At 47.0% G+C, this 19334-nt stretch overlaps 1 protein-coding gene across 1 annotated transcript; it reads left to right on the top strand.

Moving 5' to 3' along the window:
* Positions 1-284: 284 nt before the first annotated feature.
* LOC136424418 (protein odd-skipped-related 2-like) lies at positions 285-15254 on the top strand. Its single transcript, XM_066413016.1, has 3 exons — positions 285-862; positions 12032-12728; positions 13756-15254. The coding sequence occupies exons 1-3, from the start codon at positions 799-801 to the stop codon at positions 14099-14101; spliced, it is 1107 nt and encodes a 368-aa protein (XP_066269113.1). The 5' UTR covers positions 285-798; the 3' UTR covers positions 14102-15254.
* Positions 15255-19334: the final 4080 nt, after the last annotated feature.

Raw genomic sequence — 19334 nt, 5'->3', positions numbered from 1 at the left:
GAGTGCGAAATTTAAGCACACAAAAACAGGTTTCTCCGCGATGGCCTAGCCTCCGTCACTATGGGGTTATAGACAGTAGAATTCAGCCAAAATAGCGCGAACAATTGGCCAGGAGGGTCACTCCGCTGGAAGGGGGACATTTAACAACGCGGGCAAATGTTACACTACACTACAGTGTCCAGCCTTCCCCTGACAGATATTCCCCCTGCAGTTGTTAGTCCGGTAGAGACCCGCCTGACCGCCCTGCCTGTTATTACACTACAGTGTCCAACTGCCTTCCCCTGACAGACATTGTGCCTGCAGTAGTTAGTCTGGTAGAGACCCGCCTGACCGCCCTGCCGACACCCTGAAGTTCACGTTCTGACAAGACGTCATCTGTCAGCGTCTTGAGGCGGAGAAGTGGCCGCGCGATAACGGGAGGGTCCTTAAAGTGGCCATCCATCTTGAGCTGTTTGAGCCTGCCACTGTGCTGGCGGGGAGGACGTTACATTGTAACTAATGATTAGTTCAAGAAGTTAATAATAAATAAACTGTCAACACTTCGGCCTACCAGCTGGGCAGCGTCTCCTTCAAGGAGATTAATCTTGCGTCTTGGGCGTGTCGTGAGGAGAGGAGAGGACACGCATTCTTCTGAGGAAGTCGTCGTGCGGAGCAGCAGTCTTGTCGGTACGCTGAGCGGCACGGAGCGGCCCGAGTCTCGCGCCGGGAAGTCATCGCTTCAGCCCCGCCTGTCCCGCCCACAGCTCCGCTTCCGAGCCTTGAAGTGCGAGCTGGTTTAGAGAAGTTCGTTCTCACAAGATGCCGAAGATTTTCCTGATTAAGCAGAGGTCTGAGGAAGCGGCGCACGTCTCGGACCAACACGGTGAGAATTCTCCACTTCTTAAATCTGAAGAAAGTTTCTTTCACTTTCTCTGAACTTGAGATGTGAGAGATGGCGATTGGGCAAAAGAACTGATGGATTTTATAGAGAGGTTCTTGTTACACGCCGTGTTGTATTGTATATCATGATATAAGTTATGTGCTGCTGTGGGAAAAAAACAACAGATTATTGCTATCATTAAATGTGAGGTTCCCAGCCTTTATAACTGTATATCAGACTTGCATCGGAGCTCTTCAGTACTAATATCTATAAAGGAAAGAGGCTGAGCGTTTCAGCCCTCTGGCCTGCACAAAATAATGGAGACCTGCCTATCACTTGGGTAGAGTTCAAGTCGCCACTTTTCTGTGTTGGAAAATAAGCTGAAATCATCATAATCTGCATTCAACATCGATTTTTGTTTCTGGAAGAAAGTTTCAAGAAATGGCGATAACCCAGAACTATATGTGTCAAGGTCCCTACTACTTACAGACATCTGTGTCGGACACCACAGTTAGATGGGTACAGAGAGACGAACTGGAAGTTATGGCCAAGGGATAATCACAAATAACATGATGGTAAGATGTAAAGAGTAAAGATTACGATATTGTAAGAAACAAGTCGCTAATCTGTGCAGAAGGAAGGTTGTCTATACGTCCATTCGTTAGGTTCTTAACTAGCTGCCGTGTGCATGTAGAGGAGGTGTAGAGGGCATTCAGACGACTTTTCAGTCGACTGCACAGAGCAAAATACAAGTATCGCTTAGAAAGAGATATAACAAGGATAGAGGATAGCATTTCAAAAACAGACAGTCTTTCCTAATACTATATCAGATCAGGATTTCCTTGGTTGACAAAACGCCTTAAAAAAACCGACTGGGCTGTGTTCTGGCGGAGCGTGTTCTACCCGTGCTCGGCGGGCCGCTGCACGGTCCCCGCCGCGGTCAGCTCTCATGCCCCCGAATCACTTCTTCTGCCTGGTCGTCTCATAATTTCAGTTATGATCATGAAAGACAAGATTAGAAAGCTTGTTGCAGTTTTTGCTCGAGAAATAGTAACGGACAAGGCAAGACTAATAAGTAATACTAGCAGGTTTAGATAAAGGAGGATTTTAGAAACGTTTGTCAGAAATGTTTTTTTTTCTATTTCTTTCCATATTTATCTTTTACTGTCGTCATCGCGTGAAATATCATCGCGGACTGCTGGTTCATCATGTCCCGCCGAACGATTCCTTACGCCTAAGTTATGATAGTCTGAGTCCAAGGTTTTCTTCACAGATTCTGCAGACGTTTACGGTGAAACAAGCTCCACTCTGTAATAGTCAGGCTAAACAAGAACGAAATCATAAACGCCTCATCCCGGGTTGATAACGCGGAAATATTGAGTTGTCGCGGCTAATTTCTTCTCGTCTGGGATGGATTGTTAGAAATGATATCTTAGAAATAAGGAAACAAGCTGGTTTGTATATCATGCTTGGTCTGGACGTTTGTCTTCTTGCGTGTTCTACTGTATCAGTTTAGTGAGACTAGCACCCTCGTTGGAGAAGTTTATCGTCTACCTACTTAGTTCTGCAATGGAGGCCTGATTAACAGTATGATCAGTAACTGAACAGTAACCGACGCCTCATCTGACACGAAGTAACTGGACAGTAACTGGGACCTGCATTCTAACGCTCGGTCACGAGCGACTGCCGATGATGATGCTTATTTCTGTACCCATGCTTTCCAGCTTCCTCGTTTTCAATCGTGCGCCATGCGCAGCTTTATTACCAACACTTGCCGGCATTCGCTGAAAAAATATTTGGCAGACACTGGCAGAATCTGGTAAGAAAAGATTTCTCGGGGGAGTTCTTGGTGCCGACAGGAGGAGCTCTTGGTGGCCCTCAGGCTTTTCTTCGCTCAACTTATACAACTCCCCCTATTCTCCTCTCACCATAAGCGATCGGCGGGTACTAGTTGATATGAATACCTCTTTAGAAGTAAAAGTTACAGAGTTAGAGCTGTACAAACAATAACGATAAAAAAACCGAGCATCTTGTGCATGAAGTCTGGACAACGAAATCAAGGATGCATTGACGCTAGTGTCCCAAACGGAAAGAACGTCTCGTAGACAATTGTTAGCCAGAAGAACAGAGGGAAATGCCCAGACAGTACACGGTGTATAGCACGGTGTGTTACGCCGAAGGCCGGTTATACCAGGCTAATATATACAGATACAGATATAGAACAAGCAGGAAGTTACAACAAAAGCGCGTCGATACTAGCGCCTCAAAATGAAAACAGTCGTCTTTTTTGTGGAAGCCTCAAAAATTGATAGAAAAACGCGCAGACAGCGTATGACGTGTTAACCAGGCGACGCTACTAAAGGGCGCTTGGCGCTAGTGTTATAAAAGAATAGTAGGCGTTTCCTAGATGTCAGAAAAAGTAACAGGAAAATGTCCCGACTGTGCATGAAACATAAAACAAGTTTGTTTTCAGACCACACACAGTAGCGGGGCTAACCCGCCCTCCAGCCGGCCATGTGGCGGGTCTGCCCCGATAACTTACCAGTTATACATCTGATATCGCACTAATAACTACCAGTTATACACTTCATCGGCTCAAGTTCAAAGCGTTGCCGTGACGACCGTGCGGTGTCTGTATCGTCTGCGCGGTTTCATCTTCGCCTTTATCAGTCCCCATCAGCCGTAACTAGAGTCTTAAAGATCCCTGTTGCCTCCGCAGTTTCTTAACGTTGTCTTAGTCCGATCATAAAACAGAGCTCGTCTAAGACTCTGGCATCTGGCGTTTCGATTAAGAAACTGTAGACCCTTTAAGATTTCTCCTGACGTCTTGATTTCGGTCTGAGACTCCAACGATAAGGGAAAAACTACTTTAAGACTTTTCGGCGCATGAGCACGAATGATAAAAGACAGGTGTACAGTATTTCACAAAAACTCGCAGTAAGATGCTTTCCGAAGGCTTGGCTTCAACGCTAAAACAGAAGCCACTTTAAGATTCCTCAAAGTCTAAGAGTTCGACTTAGACTAAACAACGAAATAGAAGTTACCGTAAGACTTCTCAGGGTGTCGTCAGGGCGGCCAATAGAGCAAAAGGTACAGTAAAATGTGTTCTCTTAAATTCTGACATTGATTTTAGTATATGGCACAAAGGAAGATTTCTTGTCCCCTCCGTTAAGACTGACTGCGTCACAGACGGAATGGGCATTCATGTAGGCAAATCATCAAATAGACATAAAAAAGTTTTTCGTCTTTTAAGACTAAGTCTTGGTGTTATTATGAGCTTGTTTCTACAAAAGTCCCGTTTAAGTTTATCACAAATTCTTGCCCGCAGACTAAATGCAAGTAGTAGAAACAAAAGACGAACAATACAACAGATGTCTACTCTAGTCTAGATGCTGACTCTAAATTATAAACTCTAAGTTATTGGGTTTGACTTTTATTGGTTCGGCCTGAACACTCTGTTACATGAAGAACTAGGGTTGCCCAAATAGAGAGTTCTTTTTCTGAAACAGTAGAATACGAAAGATCATACTTTTCCTGCAATGTGTTAGTTGTGTGATATTAGGAAATTAAAAGGAAAAATGTTTTCTTTTCATCTGTAAACGAGGGAAATTAGGATGGACATGATTTGCTGGCTTCTTAAACAAAGAGTCTCATTCTCACTTCCATGACAGAATCAGGGCCATACAATTCACCGTTCGTCTTTCGTAAACCAACCAGCTTCTTTGACGTCGACAGGCACGAGAGACGAGATTTATCGAGCCATTTTATGTCTAACCTTGTAACAATTGTCTTTGCTATAAGCTGATAAATAGACTTTTATTGTGAACCGAGTCGCATCGCCACGCGTAGCAGAGCGGTGGTTACAGGAAAAACAAACTCCACTCACTTAGAAACAAACAGTCTGGGCTCAGGTGTAAATCTTGTGCTGAACCCTGAGGTTTCATGTTACAGAGGGCACAGGAAAACTCATGGCGAACAACCGCGTACACTTTACATCCTCAGAATAAGACCAATGATAAAACGTTAAAAACATTGACGGTTGGGTCACCTCTTAGTTGAGTATTGAGTGGTGGAACCGAAGCGGCTGTTTGGAACAATATGATTAGTTGTCGTTTTTCTCACGGGCTGATTAAAAGGCCAAGTAAGACGAACCCGAATCGTTATATATATATATATATATATATATATATATATATATATATATATATATATATATATATATATATATATATATATATATATATATATATATATATATATATATATATATATATATATATATATATATATTGAGGTAAGATATATATATATATATTGAGGTAAGAGACGAAGCATAAAGGTTTTGCTATAGCTGATACTTCAGTGCGGCTTCCCTACGGCTCGCGTTTTCAGCCAAGCACACTGGGGCGCCACTAATCTTTACAATAAGTGTGCTGGGGTCTTTACATATGTTCAACATTTCGTCTCTGATTAACATAAACGTAACATCTATTTCTTATCTTAACATTGCAAAGTGCTTTTGAAATTCTCCTGTGCAGACTTCAGCCCGCTGCACTCAAAACCTTCACCTTCTCGAACACTAAACTCTGACCCGCTGATGTGTTTGTAGGTCTATTTCTAAACCATTGACGTGTTCGAGGGTGTTTATCGAGCATTTGTTTCACTGTTTGAGCTATCGAGAAGGTGTCTATGCCTAAATAAGGGCTAACTGTTAGTGGTATCCATTCGCTTTATTTTCTTCAGTCTCAAAAAGTTTCGTTTAAAAGAAGATGGAATGAGGGCGCGTTATAATCCGTCTTATTGATTTGCAGCCGGGGCGAGATGTCCTGATTTTCATGACATTAACTAATCATAAAGAAAACATTTCATAAGCCTGCTGAAAAGCGTGTTTCTTAATAAAACAAAAATTAAAGCACTGGTCACAGTACCTTTAAGGACACCATATTGGTAGCAATGAAAGGAATACACATTTGGGGGGGGGGGGGCAAAAATTAAAAGAACACTTCAAGATAATAGACTGCTGTAGTTTACACTGTGGCATACCTTTCTACCAAAACATATATGATCATAGACATGTTCTAGTGTACAACGAAATGTAGACCGTTTCCCTGGGCCGGATAGTAGGCTATCTCTAAAAGCTAGCCACGGTCCATTCATATAGTGTCCGCTGCCCCTACAGACTTAGCCTAGTACTCAGTCTGCACAGGATTTATACATATATAGGCTGGGCACCAGGCTATCTTGTGTTTCAACCTCTGCAATCTTTGCCCAGTTTCCAGCCTGTACGATGTTTATGCAAAGGCTTGGTACTAGGCTACCTTGTGCCCATGCCCCGGTCTTTGCCTAGTACCCGGCCTGTACAAGTTTTATATACAGTCGGGTTACCAGGCTACGTTATGTTGTGAGTTCACTGCTCCAATACAGTCTTTGCCTGATATCCAACCTGTATAACTATAAGTTTTTTATACAGCGGCTAGGTACAGGCTACGTTGTGCCCCTGCCCCTACACTAGTCTTTGCCTGGTGTCCAGCCTGCATACACACCTTGTACAGGCTGAGCACCAGGCTACTTTGTGCCCGGTCCTGCTCCTACAGTCTATGACTGGTGTCCAGCCTGTATATAAACCTTGTACAGGCTGGGTACCAGGCTACTTTGTGCCTCCTGCTCCTGCAGTCTTTGCCTAGTGCTCAGCCTGTATACACACCTTGTACAGACTGGGTACCAGGATACTCTGTGCCCCGCTCTTGCAGTCTTTGCCTGGTGTCCAGCCTGTATATAAACCATGTACAGGCTGGGTACCAGGCTACTTTGTGCTCCTGCTCCCACAGTCTTTGCCTGATGTCCAGCCTGTATATAAACCATGTACAGGCTGGGTTCCAGGCTACTTTGTGCTCCTGCTCCTACAGTCTTTGCCTGGTGTCCAGCCTGTGTATAAACCGTGTACAGGCTTGGCACCAGGCTACTTTGTGCCTCCTGCTCCTGCAGTCTTTGCCTGGTGCCCAGCCTGTATACACACCTTGTACAGGCTGGGTACCAGATAACTTTGTGCCCTGCTCCTGCAGTCTTTGCCTGGTGTCCAGCCTGTATATAAGCCTTGTACAGGCCGAGCACCAGTCTACTTTGTGCCCCGCTCCTGCAGTCTTTGCCTGGTGTCCAGCCTGTATATAAACCTTGTACAGGCTGAGCACCAGTCTACTTTGTGCCCTGCTCCTGCAGTCTTTGCCTGGTGTCCAGCCTGTATATAAACCTTGTACAGGCTGAGCACCAGTCTACTTTGTGCCCCGCTCCTGCAGTCTTTGCCTGGTGTCCAGCCTGTATATAAACCTTGTACAGGCTGAGCACCAGGCTACTTTGTGCCCCTCTGCTGCAGTCTTTGCCTGGTGTCCAGCCTGTATATAAACCTTGTACAGGCTGAGCACCAGGCTACTTTGTGCCCCGCTCCTGCAGTCTTTGCCTGGTGTCCAGCCTGTATATAAACCTTGTACAGGCCGAGCACCAGGCTACTTTGTGCCCTGCTCCTGCAGTCTTTGCCTGGTGTCCAGCCTGTATACACACCTTGTACAGACTGGGTTCCAGGCTACTTTGTGCTCCTGCTCCTACAGTCTATGACTGGTGTCCAGCCTGTATATAAACCTTGTACAGGCCGAGCACCAGGCTACTTTGTGCCCCGCTCCTGCAGTCTTTGCCTGGTGTCCAGCCTGTATATAAACCTTGTACAGGCCGAGCACCAGGCTACTTTGTGCCCTGCTCCTGCAGTCTTTGCCTGGTGTCCAGCCTGTATATAAACCGTGTACAGGCTGAGCACCAGTCTACTTTGTGCCCTGCTCCTGCAGTCTTTGCCTGGTGTCCAGCCTGTATATAAACCTTGTACAGGCTGAGCACCAGGCTACTTTGTGCCCCTCTGCTGCAGTCTTTGCCTAGTGCTCAGCCTGTATATAAGCCTTGTACAGGCTGGGTACCAGGCTACTTTGTGCTCCTGCTCCTGCAGTCGTTGCCTGGTGCCCAGCCTGTATATAAACCGTGTACAGGCTGGGTACCAGGCTACTTTGTGCCCTGCTCCTGCAGTCTTTGCCTGGTGTCCAGCCTGTATATAAACCTTGTACAGGCTGAGCACCAGGCTACTTTGTGCCCCTCTGCTGCAGTCTTTGCCTAGTGCTCAGCCTGTATATAAGCCTTGTACAGGCTGAGCACCAGGCTACTCTGTGCCCCGCTCCTGCAGTCTTTGCCTGGTGTCCAGCCTGTATATAAACCGTGTACAGGCTGAGCACCAGGCTACTTTGTGCCCCGCTCCTGCAGTCTTTGCCTAGTGTCCAGCCTGTATATAAACCGTGTACAGGCTGAGCACCAGGCTACTGTGTGCCTACTGCTCCTACAGTCTTTGCCTGGTGTCTAGCCTGTATATAAATATTGTACAGGCTGAGCACCAGGCTACATTGTGCCCTGCTCCTGCAGTCTTTGCCAGCTGGTGTCCAGCCTGTGTAAAAACCGTGTACAGGCTGAGCACCAGGCTACATTGTGCCCTGCTCCTGCAGTCTTTGCCAGCTGGTGTCCAGCCTGTGTAAAAACCGTGTACAGGCTGGGTACCAGGCTACTGTGTGCCTACTGCTCCTACAGTCTTTGCCTGGTGTCTAGCCTGTATATAAATATTGTACAGGCTGAGCACCAGGCTACATTGTGCCCTGCTCCTGCAGTCTTTGCCAGCTGGTGTCCAGCCTGTGTAAAAACCGTGTACAGGCTGGGTACCAGGCTACTGTGTGCCTACTGCTCCTACAGTCTTTGCCTGGTGTCTAGCCTGTATATAAATATTGTACAGGCTGAGCACCAGGCTACTTTGTGCCCTGCCCATGCAGTCTTTGCCTGATATCCAGTCGCAATGTTTATATACAGACTGGGTACCAGGATATTTCGTGCCCCACGTTCCTACAGTCTTTCCCTGGTATCCAGCCTGTACAGGATTTATATACGCGTTCGATACCAGGCTATTCTGTGCCCCCTTGTCCCCTCCCCGCGGCTATGCGGTTACAGGGCGGCAAGCCGTTACAGGAGCTTGATTGAGTTCAGGCTAGCTATTTTGTGCCCCCTTGTCCCCTGCCCGCCACCCGTCGGCTCAGCGCCTCCCAATTTGTCTTCATCACGGCGTGACGCTGATAACGAACCGGAACGTGTCAGAACACCGCGGGGTCAGCACTTCCATTTCCCTCCGTCAGAGTCGGGACTAGACTGGCTATTCACCATGCTGTATTAACCCTTTCTAGACCGGGCTTTTCTTTAGACTTCTTGGACGGGTGGGGGGGGGGGGATCATTCGCCCCCCCCCCCTCAGAACTTCAAAACGGTATGGTGTATCATCACCAAATTTGGAGAGAGTGATGTGCATGTAAAGTTTTATAATTCCTGCAATTTTGTTTGGTACTGTTATGACGAAATATGACGTAATTATGACTTTTAAACTTTCGGTAACTTCGCTCAGCTGCCTTCATTTCCGTAATGATGTGATAAACAGATATAAAAGTGGGGTTGTTGATACTAATATTACGTTAGTCCGGTTGAATACATTTTAGTTGATTGACTTAGTCGGACAGCGTAGCTCAGCCTACCACATTTTTGTAATAAGACGAAAAAAAGGATACAAAAGTGTGGTTGTTGATACTGATATTACGTAAGTCCGGTGGGATATACTTATATAGCCTAGTGGTTTGACTTGAAGTTGGGTAGCTTAGTTCAGCCTCCTACGTTTCCGTGATAGGACGATAAACACATATAAAAGTGAGGTTGTTGATATTAACATTACGTTAGTCCGGTTGAATACATTTTAGTTGTTTGACTTAGTCGGTCAGCTTAGCTCAGCCTCCCACATTTTTGTAATAAGACGATAAAAGGATATAAAAGTATGGTTGTTGATACTAATATTACGTAAGTCCAGTGGGATATACTTATAAAGTCCAGTGGTTTGACTTGAAGTTGGATAGCTTAGCTCAGCCTCCCACGTTCCCGTGATAAGACGATAAAAAGGTATAAAAGAAATTTGTTGATATCAATATTACGTTAGTCCGGTTGAATAAGGTCTAGTTGTTTGACTTGAAGTTGGGTAGTTTAGTTCAGCCCCCCACGTTTTCGTGATAAGTTGACAAAAAAGGTATAAAAGTGAGGTTGTATATACTTATATTACGTTATTCCGGTAACTCTAGTTGTTTGACTTGAAGTTGGGTAGTTTAGTTCAGCCTCCCACGTTTCCGTGATAAGTTGACAAAAAAGGTATAAAAGTGAGGTTGTTTCTACTAATATTACGTTAGTCCGGTGGAATAAAGTCTAGTTGTTTGACTTGAAGTTGGGCAGGTTAGTTCAGCCTCCTACGTTTCCGTGATAAGTTGACAAAAAGGGTATAAAAGTGAGGTTGTTGATGCTAATATTACGTTATTCCGGTAACTCTAGTTGTTTGACTTGAAGTTGGGCAGGTTAGCTCAGACGCCCACGTTTCCGTGATGAGGCGATAAACACTCCGCGTTCGGGACTTCCGATTTGGCGACGGTTGCGTGAGTAGAGGCGAAGTCAGGAAGGCATGAATCACGGGAGCCGACCGCCGGCATGTCGTCAGGGCTGCAGACTGACAGGACCGGCCTGTCTGGGGAAACACAAACTCTGGGGACGACACCTGACCAGGGCAATCTGGGGACGAGATGTCTGTCCGTGGCGCTCTGGGGACGAGACATGTCCAGGATGATCTGGGGACGAGAAGCTTTTAGGCATTCCAGATTCCGTCAGTTCGGGCATTCAGTTTTTTTTATATTCTACCGAAAGTGTCAGCAATGGTTTTGACAAAGCTACCTTTGCGGATTCAGGGCCTTTGTCCCGTGACTCTACTGTAACCGTGGTGAATGACAGGTGCCACGTTATGTAGAGGATGACTCCTCCGCCTCATGTATGACAATTATGATCGATAAATGTGATTGACAGTGATGATTGACAGTTATGATTGACATTCATGATTGACATTCATGATTGACAGCTATAATTGTCAGTTATGATTGACATTTATGATTGGCAGTTATAATTGGCGATTTTGATTGACAGTCTTGACAGTCCGTCCCGTGCTGAAGGCCACACGCACGGCGCTAAGTCGGAACATGTGGGCACATTTTGGCGTTATCTCAGCGCTGACAGTTATGATTGACAGCTGTGATTGACATTGATGACTGACAGTTTGATATGATTTACGGTTATGATTGACAGTTATGACCGACAGCCCGTCCGTCCCGTGCTGAAGGCCACACGCACGGCGCTAAGTCGGACCATGTGTGACACATTTTTGCGTTATCAGGCAGCGCGCTGACAGTTATGATTGACAGCTGTGATTGACATTGATGACTGACAGTTTAATATGATTCACGGTTATGATTGACAGTTATGACCGACAGCCCGTCCGTCCCGTGCTGAAGGCCACACGCACGGCGCTAAGTCGGACCATGTGGACACATTTTTGCGTTATCTCAGCGCTGACAGTTACGATTGATTTCTATGACTGACAGTTATGGTTGACAGCTATGATTGACAACTATGATTGACAGTTATGACAGGCAGCCCGTCCGTCCCGTACTGAAGGCCACACGCACGGCGCTAAGTCGGACCATGTGGACACATTTTGGCGTTATCAGGCAGCGCGCTGACAGTTACGATTGATTTCTATGATTGACAGTTATAGTTGACAGCTATGATTGACAGTTATGACCGACAGCGCGTCCGTCCCGTGCTGAAGGCCACACGCACGGCGCTAAGTCGGACCATGTGGACACATTTTTGCGTTATCAGCCCTCGGCTGACGGACGGGCAGAGCGACAGGCGCTGGCACGGCCCCGATACCGCGCGTGTTTGGCGTGTCTGTCCGCCATGTTCGGGCCCCGGGAGAAAACTCAGACCGTGACCTCAACTTGACCTGCTCTTGACATCTCCATGGAAATGGGATAATTGGCTTTTCCTCCCCTGATATGTGTCAGGTAACGCCGCAGGTGTTGGGTTGGACTGTTCGCCTGTCGTGTACCGTGTTCTACTAACAACAACACAGAGCAATTCATTGAGTACGCGAAAAGCATCAACCATACATTATAAGGCATACATGTATGACCTGCATTTGAGTAATGACTGTAATGTATGTTTGTTTGTTGTTTGTTCGTCGCAGGTGTGGGTGTGATGAAGCGCCCCCTGTCGCCGCTGACAGACGGCCGCCCCGCCGCCCCGTGCCCGGAGGTGTTGGTCCCGACGCCGCTGCCGCCATCCCGCCCGGACGCCCCGTTCCACCCGCTCCCGGTCATGGCGTCCCCGCTCCGCATGCTGCCGCTGCCCGTCCCGCCGCACGTCCTGCCCTGCAGCCTGTGGTGCGGCTCCCCGCCGGCAGACCACCTCTTCCAGCCCAGGTTCCCGTTCCTCAGCACCCCCCTGCCGCTCGGCATGGCCTTCTCCCCGTACCTGCCGCCCCCGCTGGCCGGCCCCGTACCGAAGCTCTCCCCGGACATGGGCGGCGGGGAGGCCCGGGGGAAGCCGCGGTTCGACTTCGCCAACCTCGCTAAGGCTGTGACGGAGGAGGACACCAGCAGCACCCGCCAGCTGTTCCACGGGCTCGGCTTCCCGGCAGCGCACCGCCAGCCCATCCCCGGCGGCTACACCTCCGCTTTTGTGCCGAAGGTGGACCGCAGGTCGGCCCGGGGCCGCCTCCCGTCCCGAGCCAAGAAGGAGTTCATCTGCCGGTTCTGCGGGCGGCACTTCACCAAGTCGTACAACCTGCTGATCCACGAGCGGACCCACACGGACGAGCGGCCCTACTCCTGCGACATCTGCCACAAGGCGTTCCGCAGACAGGATCATCTCAGGGACCACAAGTAAGTACAACAAACAAACAAACAAACAAACAAACAAACAAACAAACTAACAAACTAACTAACAAACATCTGCCACAAGGCGTTCCGCAGACAGGACCACCTCAGGGACCACAAGTAAGTACAACAAACAAACTAACTAACTAACTAACTAACTAACTAACTAACATCTGCCACAAGGCGTTCCGCAGACAGGACCACCTCAGGGACCACAAGTAAGTACAGCAAACAAACTAACTAACTAACTAACTAACTAACTAACTAACTAACTAACAAACAAACTAACTAACTAACTAACATACAAACTTACAAACAAACTAACTAACTAACTAACTAACATCTGCCACAAGGCGTTCCGCAGACAGGACCACCTCAGGGACCACAAGTAAGTACAACAAACAAACTAACAAACAAACAAACAAACAAACAAACTAACTAACTAACTAACAAACATCTGCCACAAGGCGTTCCGCAGACAGGACCACCTCAGGGACCACAAGTTAGTACAACAAACAAACAAACTAACAAACAAACAAACAAACAAACTAACTAACTAACTAACAAACATCTGCCACAAGGCGTTCCGCAGACAGGACCACCTCAGGGACCACAAGTAAGTACAACAAACAAACAAACTAACAAACAAACAAACAAACAAACTAACTAACTAACTAACAAACATCTGCCACAAGGCGTTCCGCAGACAGGACCACCTCAGGGACCACAAGTTAGTACAACAAACAAACTAACTAACTAACTAACTAACAAACAAACTAACTAACTAACTAACAAACATCTGCCACAAGGCGTTCCGCAGACAGGACCACCTCAGGGACCACAAGTTAGTACAACAAACAAACTAACTAACTAACTAACAAACATCTGTCATAGGCCTAATTATGTCTATCAGACTACGAAATCATCTTTATCCTTCTGTGTACTGTCTTTGAGTAGTGTAGGGAGGGTTTTGGTTTCGATGCGGTCAACTTTGCCCTCTTTAATAAGTAGAGCTGTTTCTTTACTCCTCCAGGTATATCCATTCCAAGGAGAAGCCGTTTAAGTGTAGCGAGTGCGGGAAGGGCTTCTGCCAGTCGCGGACTCTGGCCGTGCACAGGACGCTGCACCTGCAGGAGTCGCCCCACAAGTGCCCCACCTGCGGGCGCACCTTCAACCAGCGCAGCAACCTGAAGACACACCTGCTGACGCACACGGACATCAAGCCGTACCAGTGCGCCAACTGCGGCAAGGTGTTCCGGCGGAACTGCGACCTGCGCAGGCACAGCCTCACGCACTGCGAGGAGACGGAAGGGGAGGCCGTGGGGTCACCTGAGGACAATGCCACCAGGTCAACTCCCAGCCCGAACCAGCCGCAATGACGACCGCAACGGCAATAATATGAATAACTGTGATATTTAGACATGTAGAACTCTGAGGACACTGATTGGACAACAGCAAGACCAGCTTCAGTCCGCGACCCAGGCGCTATGACCACCAAAGGCACCAAAATGAGAAAATGTGTGATATTAGAGCTGCAGACTGCACTCTGGGATGATGACACATCGTCAGCGATCCCTGTAGAGTATATTATAGGGACCTAGAACTCTGAGGAGATTGAAGAGCTGCAGGTAAGCTGGGACAATAATGACAAGACCGGATCGACTCCGAGCCACCCGCAACGACAGACGGACGCAAATGCAGCCGCAGAACACGAAGATGTTTGATCTGTAGATAGGAAGAACTGAAAGGACTAAGGGGTCGCCTGGGGACATTGACACTCCCAGTCGCAATGAGGTCTGCAAAAGCAGCAGAATGTGAAAGTGTGTCATCTGTATAGAAATAGAACTGTGCGAAGCCTGCAGGACCACCAGACAGCCGCGGACGACGATGATGGGACCAGGTCGACGTTCACTCTTTGATCAAACCGCAATAACGACTGCAGAATAAGAAGATGACCACGAATCGAGGATTCTGAACGATGATCCGGGGACTATGGCGCGGTCCGCTTTACGCCAAGGCCATTGCAGCCGCAATTTAAGACTTGTAACAAGTTAGAAGTGTCTTATGTAGAGATCTAACCAAAGGCCCTCTATCCGTATGTACAGTTAACGCAGTCCACGGCTCCTCAAGTCGTGTTGGTATAAATGTTACAAGGTAGTTCTGCGTTCCTGGAGTGAAGGTAACTAAGCTTAGGTATGAATACGTAAAAATCCCTGGATCAACGTTTTGAAGATTGTGGCTTTAGTCTTGTGGCGTGTATATATGTTACATTCATGTTTCAAACTGACTTTTTTTGTTATTCTTTGTTCGTATTGATTTGTTGCAATTCAGCGCCGCATGGTGATGTTTAAATGGAGGCCTGTCCAGGGATGGTGATACGTTCCTTGCCATAAGAAATATGTGGACGAAAAAAATCGTTTTTATCATGTAATATACCGCAGTTTTCTGTTGATGAAATGTGTACATTCCCCAGATGAATTATTGATATACCAAAGGTACAAACAAGTGTAATACAAGGATGATATGACTGTCCATTTTGACTTCTTTCCTTCTTTTTTTTGCTCGGAAAAGGTAGATTCTACCCGACATTATGATGTGCAAATATGATGGGGTATGGTCTAAAAAATGACATAATTGATGAAAGATATAGTTGCAAAATCGCAGCTGTAAAATGCATGGGCCAATCCTTTCCTAGTCAGCGATGCTCTTATATCTACGGAAGCATCACTAAAACATTTATCTCACTGGACCCGAGGTACGTTGGCGGCCTCGCTGCGTCGTGAACTGGATTTGTCTTACCCTTGACTTCATAATGGGAATATCATGCAAAACGTATAGGTATGACTAAAGTGGCAACAAAACAGACAAAGCTTAAAAACATGTTTTTTATCGATAAAATACATTGAGGGCTAAGGTCAAATCGCCAGGTATAAGCGAGGTCGCCAGCAGCTATTTAACATATGCATAGTACAAAATAGAGGTATAGAATAAAACTTAACATATTAGATCTAATTCAAGTGTTTACTGAAGTAGGCTTATGAAAACCTACAGAACATAACGGTATCGCCGTGAGATGGCGGCAAACAGTTACACCGTACCATGACGCCATTCACGTCCGATGGGTCCACTAATAGCCTTTGGAGACAAAAGAAGTAACAGACCTGCCGTACGGGTAGAATGGTCCTGTCAAAACGCGGGCTGGCATCGACTTTGTAGGTGACGTAAAGCCTCACCCAGTTGGTCTGACAGCTGACATCCGCGCTGAGGTCGGCCACTTCAGACGACAATGGGCAGAGATGGTCGGCAATTATTGCATCCAAAAGCGCAGATGTCGTATTGCCCCCTGTATATCGCAAATCGAACTCGATTTCTTTAATTTCCTTGCCATGTCGCGTCATTGTAGGTATCTAGTCTCTAAATGTCCTTGATCGAGCCAACTGATTCTGTTTCGTTGGCCGGGAGGAAGGTACAAATATATGTAAAACAGTAATGGAGTTCAGTAGGGGAACCCACTATGTATCATCATGCGTGTGGCTGCCTAGATTTCTGCAAAATGATACAGAACTCCGGTATGTGATTTTCCTCACATGGTCACAGATCACCATCATAGCTTGTCGCTGTTTCTCTTCACCCAGTCCATGGTCACAGATGCATCCTGAACTAAGCCTGTTTCTTTCTCATCATGTTGCAACATAACCCGCGTACATATCATCATCATCGTCATCATCATCATCATCATCATCATCATCATCATCATCATCATCATCATCATCATCATCATCATCATCATCATCATCATCATCTTCGCTCATCATCATCATCATCATCATCATCATCATCATCATCATCATCATCATCATCTTCGCTCTCTCCCTAGCCTGGATGCTAGACCCCCAAACTCTAGAATATCGATTGTGTGGGGTATTTTAGAGTTTGAGGGTCTGGCATCCAGGCTACTCTCATGCGGAGAGAGACTCGGGAGCTATAATAGGTCTGGATTCCAGGCTACATCCTATCGGGGTCTCCACAGGTCTGACCAGGTGATCCCAGGTGCCCCCGGCGTGACCCTGCGGCGGCTCAAAGCGGGGCTTACCGTCCCGGCGTCAGCTCGCACCGTTCCGCACACATGCACCTGAGTCGCGCCGAGCTTGTTCGCGCTGCCGTCGGAAAATAAACCTCAGAAAAACACCAGGGCCGGGCGGGGTCAGCCCGCGGTCAGTATGGCAAAGGGAGATGCTTACTCAACGTCTTAGTTCTCCTGGTACATCAGGGAACAGAAGGACCTGGTAGCCGTTAAGACGATCTTAAGCCGGCAGAGCCACACCTCCAGCACCTTGAAGACCCCGCCACACTTATCGATAAGAGTAGGGTATGATGGCAAAACCTATTAGTTCCTTATTCCAAAACAAACAGATAAACAAACAAACAAACATGATCCGTCTGCTGCTGGAAAACAAGCCTGAAAAACAGCGGGGTCAACCTGGGGACAGCAAGACGTGAGGGAAGATGCTGACTCAGCAATCAGAGTCGCCAAGACGTCTTGAATTAATATGCAATAACTCAAGTGGCTTTTGACAAAGACGTACCTGTTACACTTAAAAATGCATCTATCAACATTCTTCTTTTACCGTTTCCGCGTGCTCTGTACGTCAGGCTTTCGGGTTACAGAAGTCGACATTTGGGCCTCTTCAGACGACGAGGCGTCAGGCTCACTGATGGAGATGTGAAATAGCGAGACGTGTAGTCAGACATCTCTGTAAAACAGAAGTGAAGATACAGCTGTATGTAGCAGCTTGCAGATAAAATATACAGAGACACTGGACGTAAAAATGCTCTCCCGAAGTTTTTGCTAGTTGGAGTGTTTGAGTTTTATACAGTAATGTTTGTCCCAGTGCCATCATCAATCGAGTATTGAGAGAAAGATGGGTAAGAAGTTTCCCCAAGTTTGCCCCTCCTCCTTGTAGAGGTCACCTGTACGGTGGGTTCAGGAGCCCGGGCATGCCCTTCAGGTGACCTTCCCGCCCATTGTCCTGCCCCCCTCCCCCACGCACCCCCGTCACGCTCCGCTGCTGTGGAACGACAGCCCGTTTACTCGCCCAATTACCCGCTGACAGGAGCCAACATGGCGGCAAACATGGCTCCAAGCAGATAGGACTTGTTTTTGTACCTTCGTTTGGCAAGTGCTCAACTATTCAGCAAAACAACACATCTCTTTGATAACGATCAAAACGAATTGATTATAAAACCGCCCAAAAGACACCATTACTGACGGTACACGGGAGGAAAGGGAGCTGTTTACGTCATCAGTAGGTGTGTATTCAGACATGTCAGATACGCAGGTGATGACGTGTGCAGAAAGGAGGACCTGTCGGTTGAGCCCGGCGACAAACAGGCCCGTGTTTGCCGAAGTGTTCTGTTCGCAAGGTGTTTACGTGGGTGGATGGAGTGGTGTACGCTTTGGTCCCATTTCCAGAGCGGGGCCCGGCCGGGCAGCTTGTGGGAACGAACAATATGATACAAAAGACAACAAAAGACTCAAAATGTAAAACAAAATACTTCTAACCATATATTGTGTGTTTTCGTGGTATGCATTTTTTATTTTTCGTTTTCGCAAAGAAGCGGTATAGAAATACACAGTTTCTGAAATGTCCATGCCTTTTAGCACAGTGTAAGATTTTTCATACCACATCATAACCACAAAACCCGCACCTTAGATGAAAAAAATCCTTTGTCTTACATTGTCTCGGAAAGTCAAACCTTATAAGTATAAATGCAGGGTCAGCATTTTGTTCTCTCTAATGTTTATCCACCTTTTTTTCCTATCTAACTGGCTTTCGCAATGAACGTTGTCATTTATTTTAACCTCATTAAGTTATTTCAAAACGTCAGTTAGTGTGAGTCACTGCAGGACCGGTAAATGGCACGACTTGCCTCCCCCAGCGTCGCCGAAGGGCCTAGCTTGTCCTTACGGTGACAAACCTTTCTTGTCCCGACTCTGGCAGGTTATTACGAGCCCGAAGGCCCCGCTTGTCCCGGCCCTGGCAGGTTATTACGAGCGGGAAGCAAATTTGTCAGCCCGCAGCAAACATCGCTCCAATGGGCGAGTCGGTGTTGCTACTGTGGCTCCCATTCACGTTCAGTCTCGCGTGACTTGGGCTACTGTGGCTCCCATTCACGCGCACTCTCGCGTGACTTGGGCTACTGTGGCTCCCATTCACGTTCAGTCTCGCGTGACTTGCAACAGCTCCCGGTTCTCCACGGGCCGTGAAAATGGGCGGCCGGTAAAATAAACACACTTGGCGCAAGTGCCTGTCAGAGAGCCGTTTCAACAGTTACAACAACCACTAACGGCATGCCCCTGCTGACACGGCCTTGTGGAAAACATACAGCTACAGTCCTGTAGATCAAACAGTCTTTTTAATGAAAATGAAGCAACAGTAAGTCTTCACTAAGGTAGAGTTTGTTATCCTGTTTCTTAAGGGAATCTCTCTGTCACTTGTGCAGTCTTGATGTAAAGACGAGACTATCAAACAAAAGTCCCAACTGCACTCTATTATAAAGATTCTAAAACTGGTACATGGCGATATCAATGGTAATAGTTTCGTGCAATGT

This window comes from Branchiostoma lanceolatum, chromosome 18 (genome assembly GCF_035083965.1).
Source record: "Branchiostoma lanceolatum isolate klBraLanc5 chromosome 18, klBraLanc5.hap2, whole genome shotgun sequence".
In the NCBI taxonomy this organism is placed as follows: Eukaryota; Metazoa; Chordata; class Leptocardii; order Amphioxiformes; family Branchiostomatidae; genus Branchiostoma; species Branchiostoma lanceolatum.
This window is presented reverse-complemented; position numbering and strand designations above follow the sequence as displayed.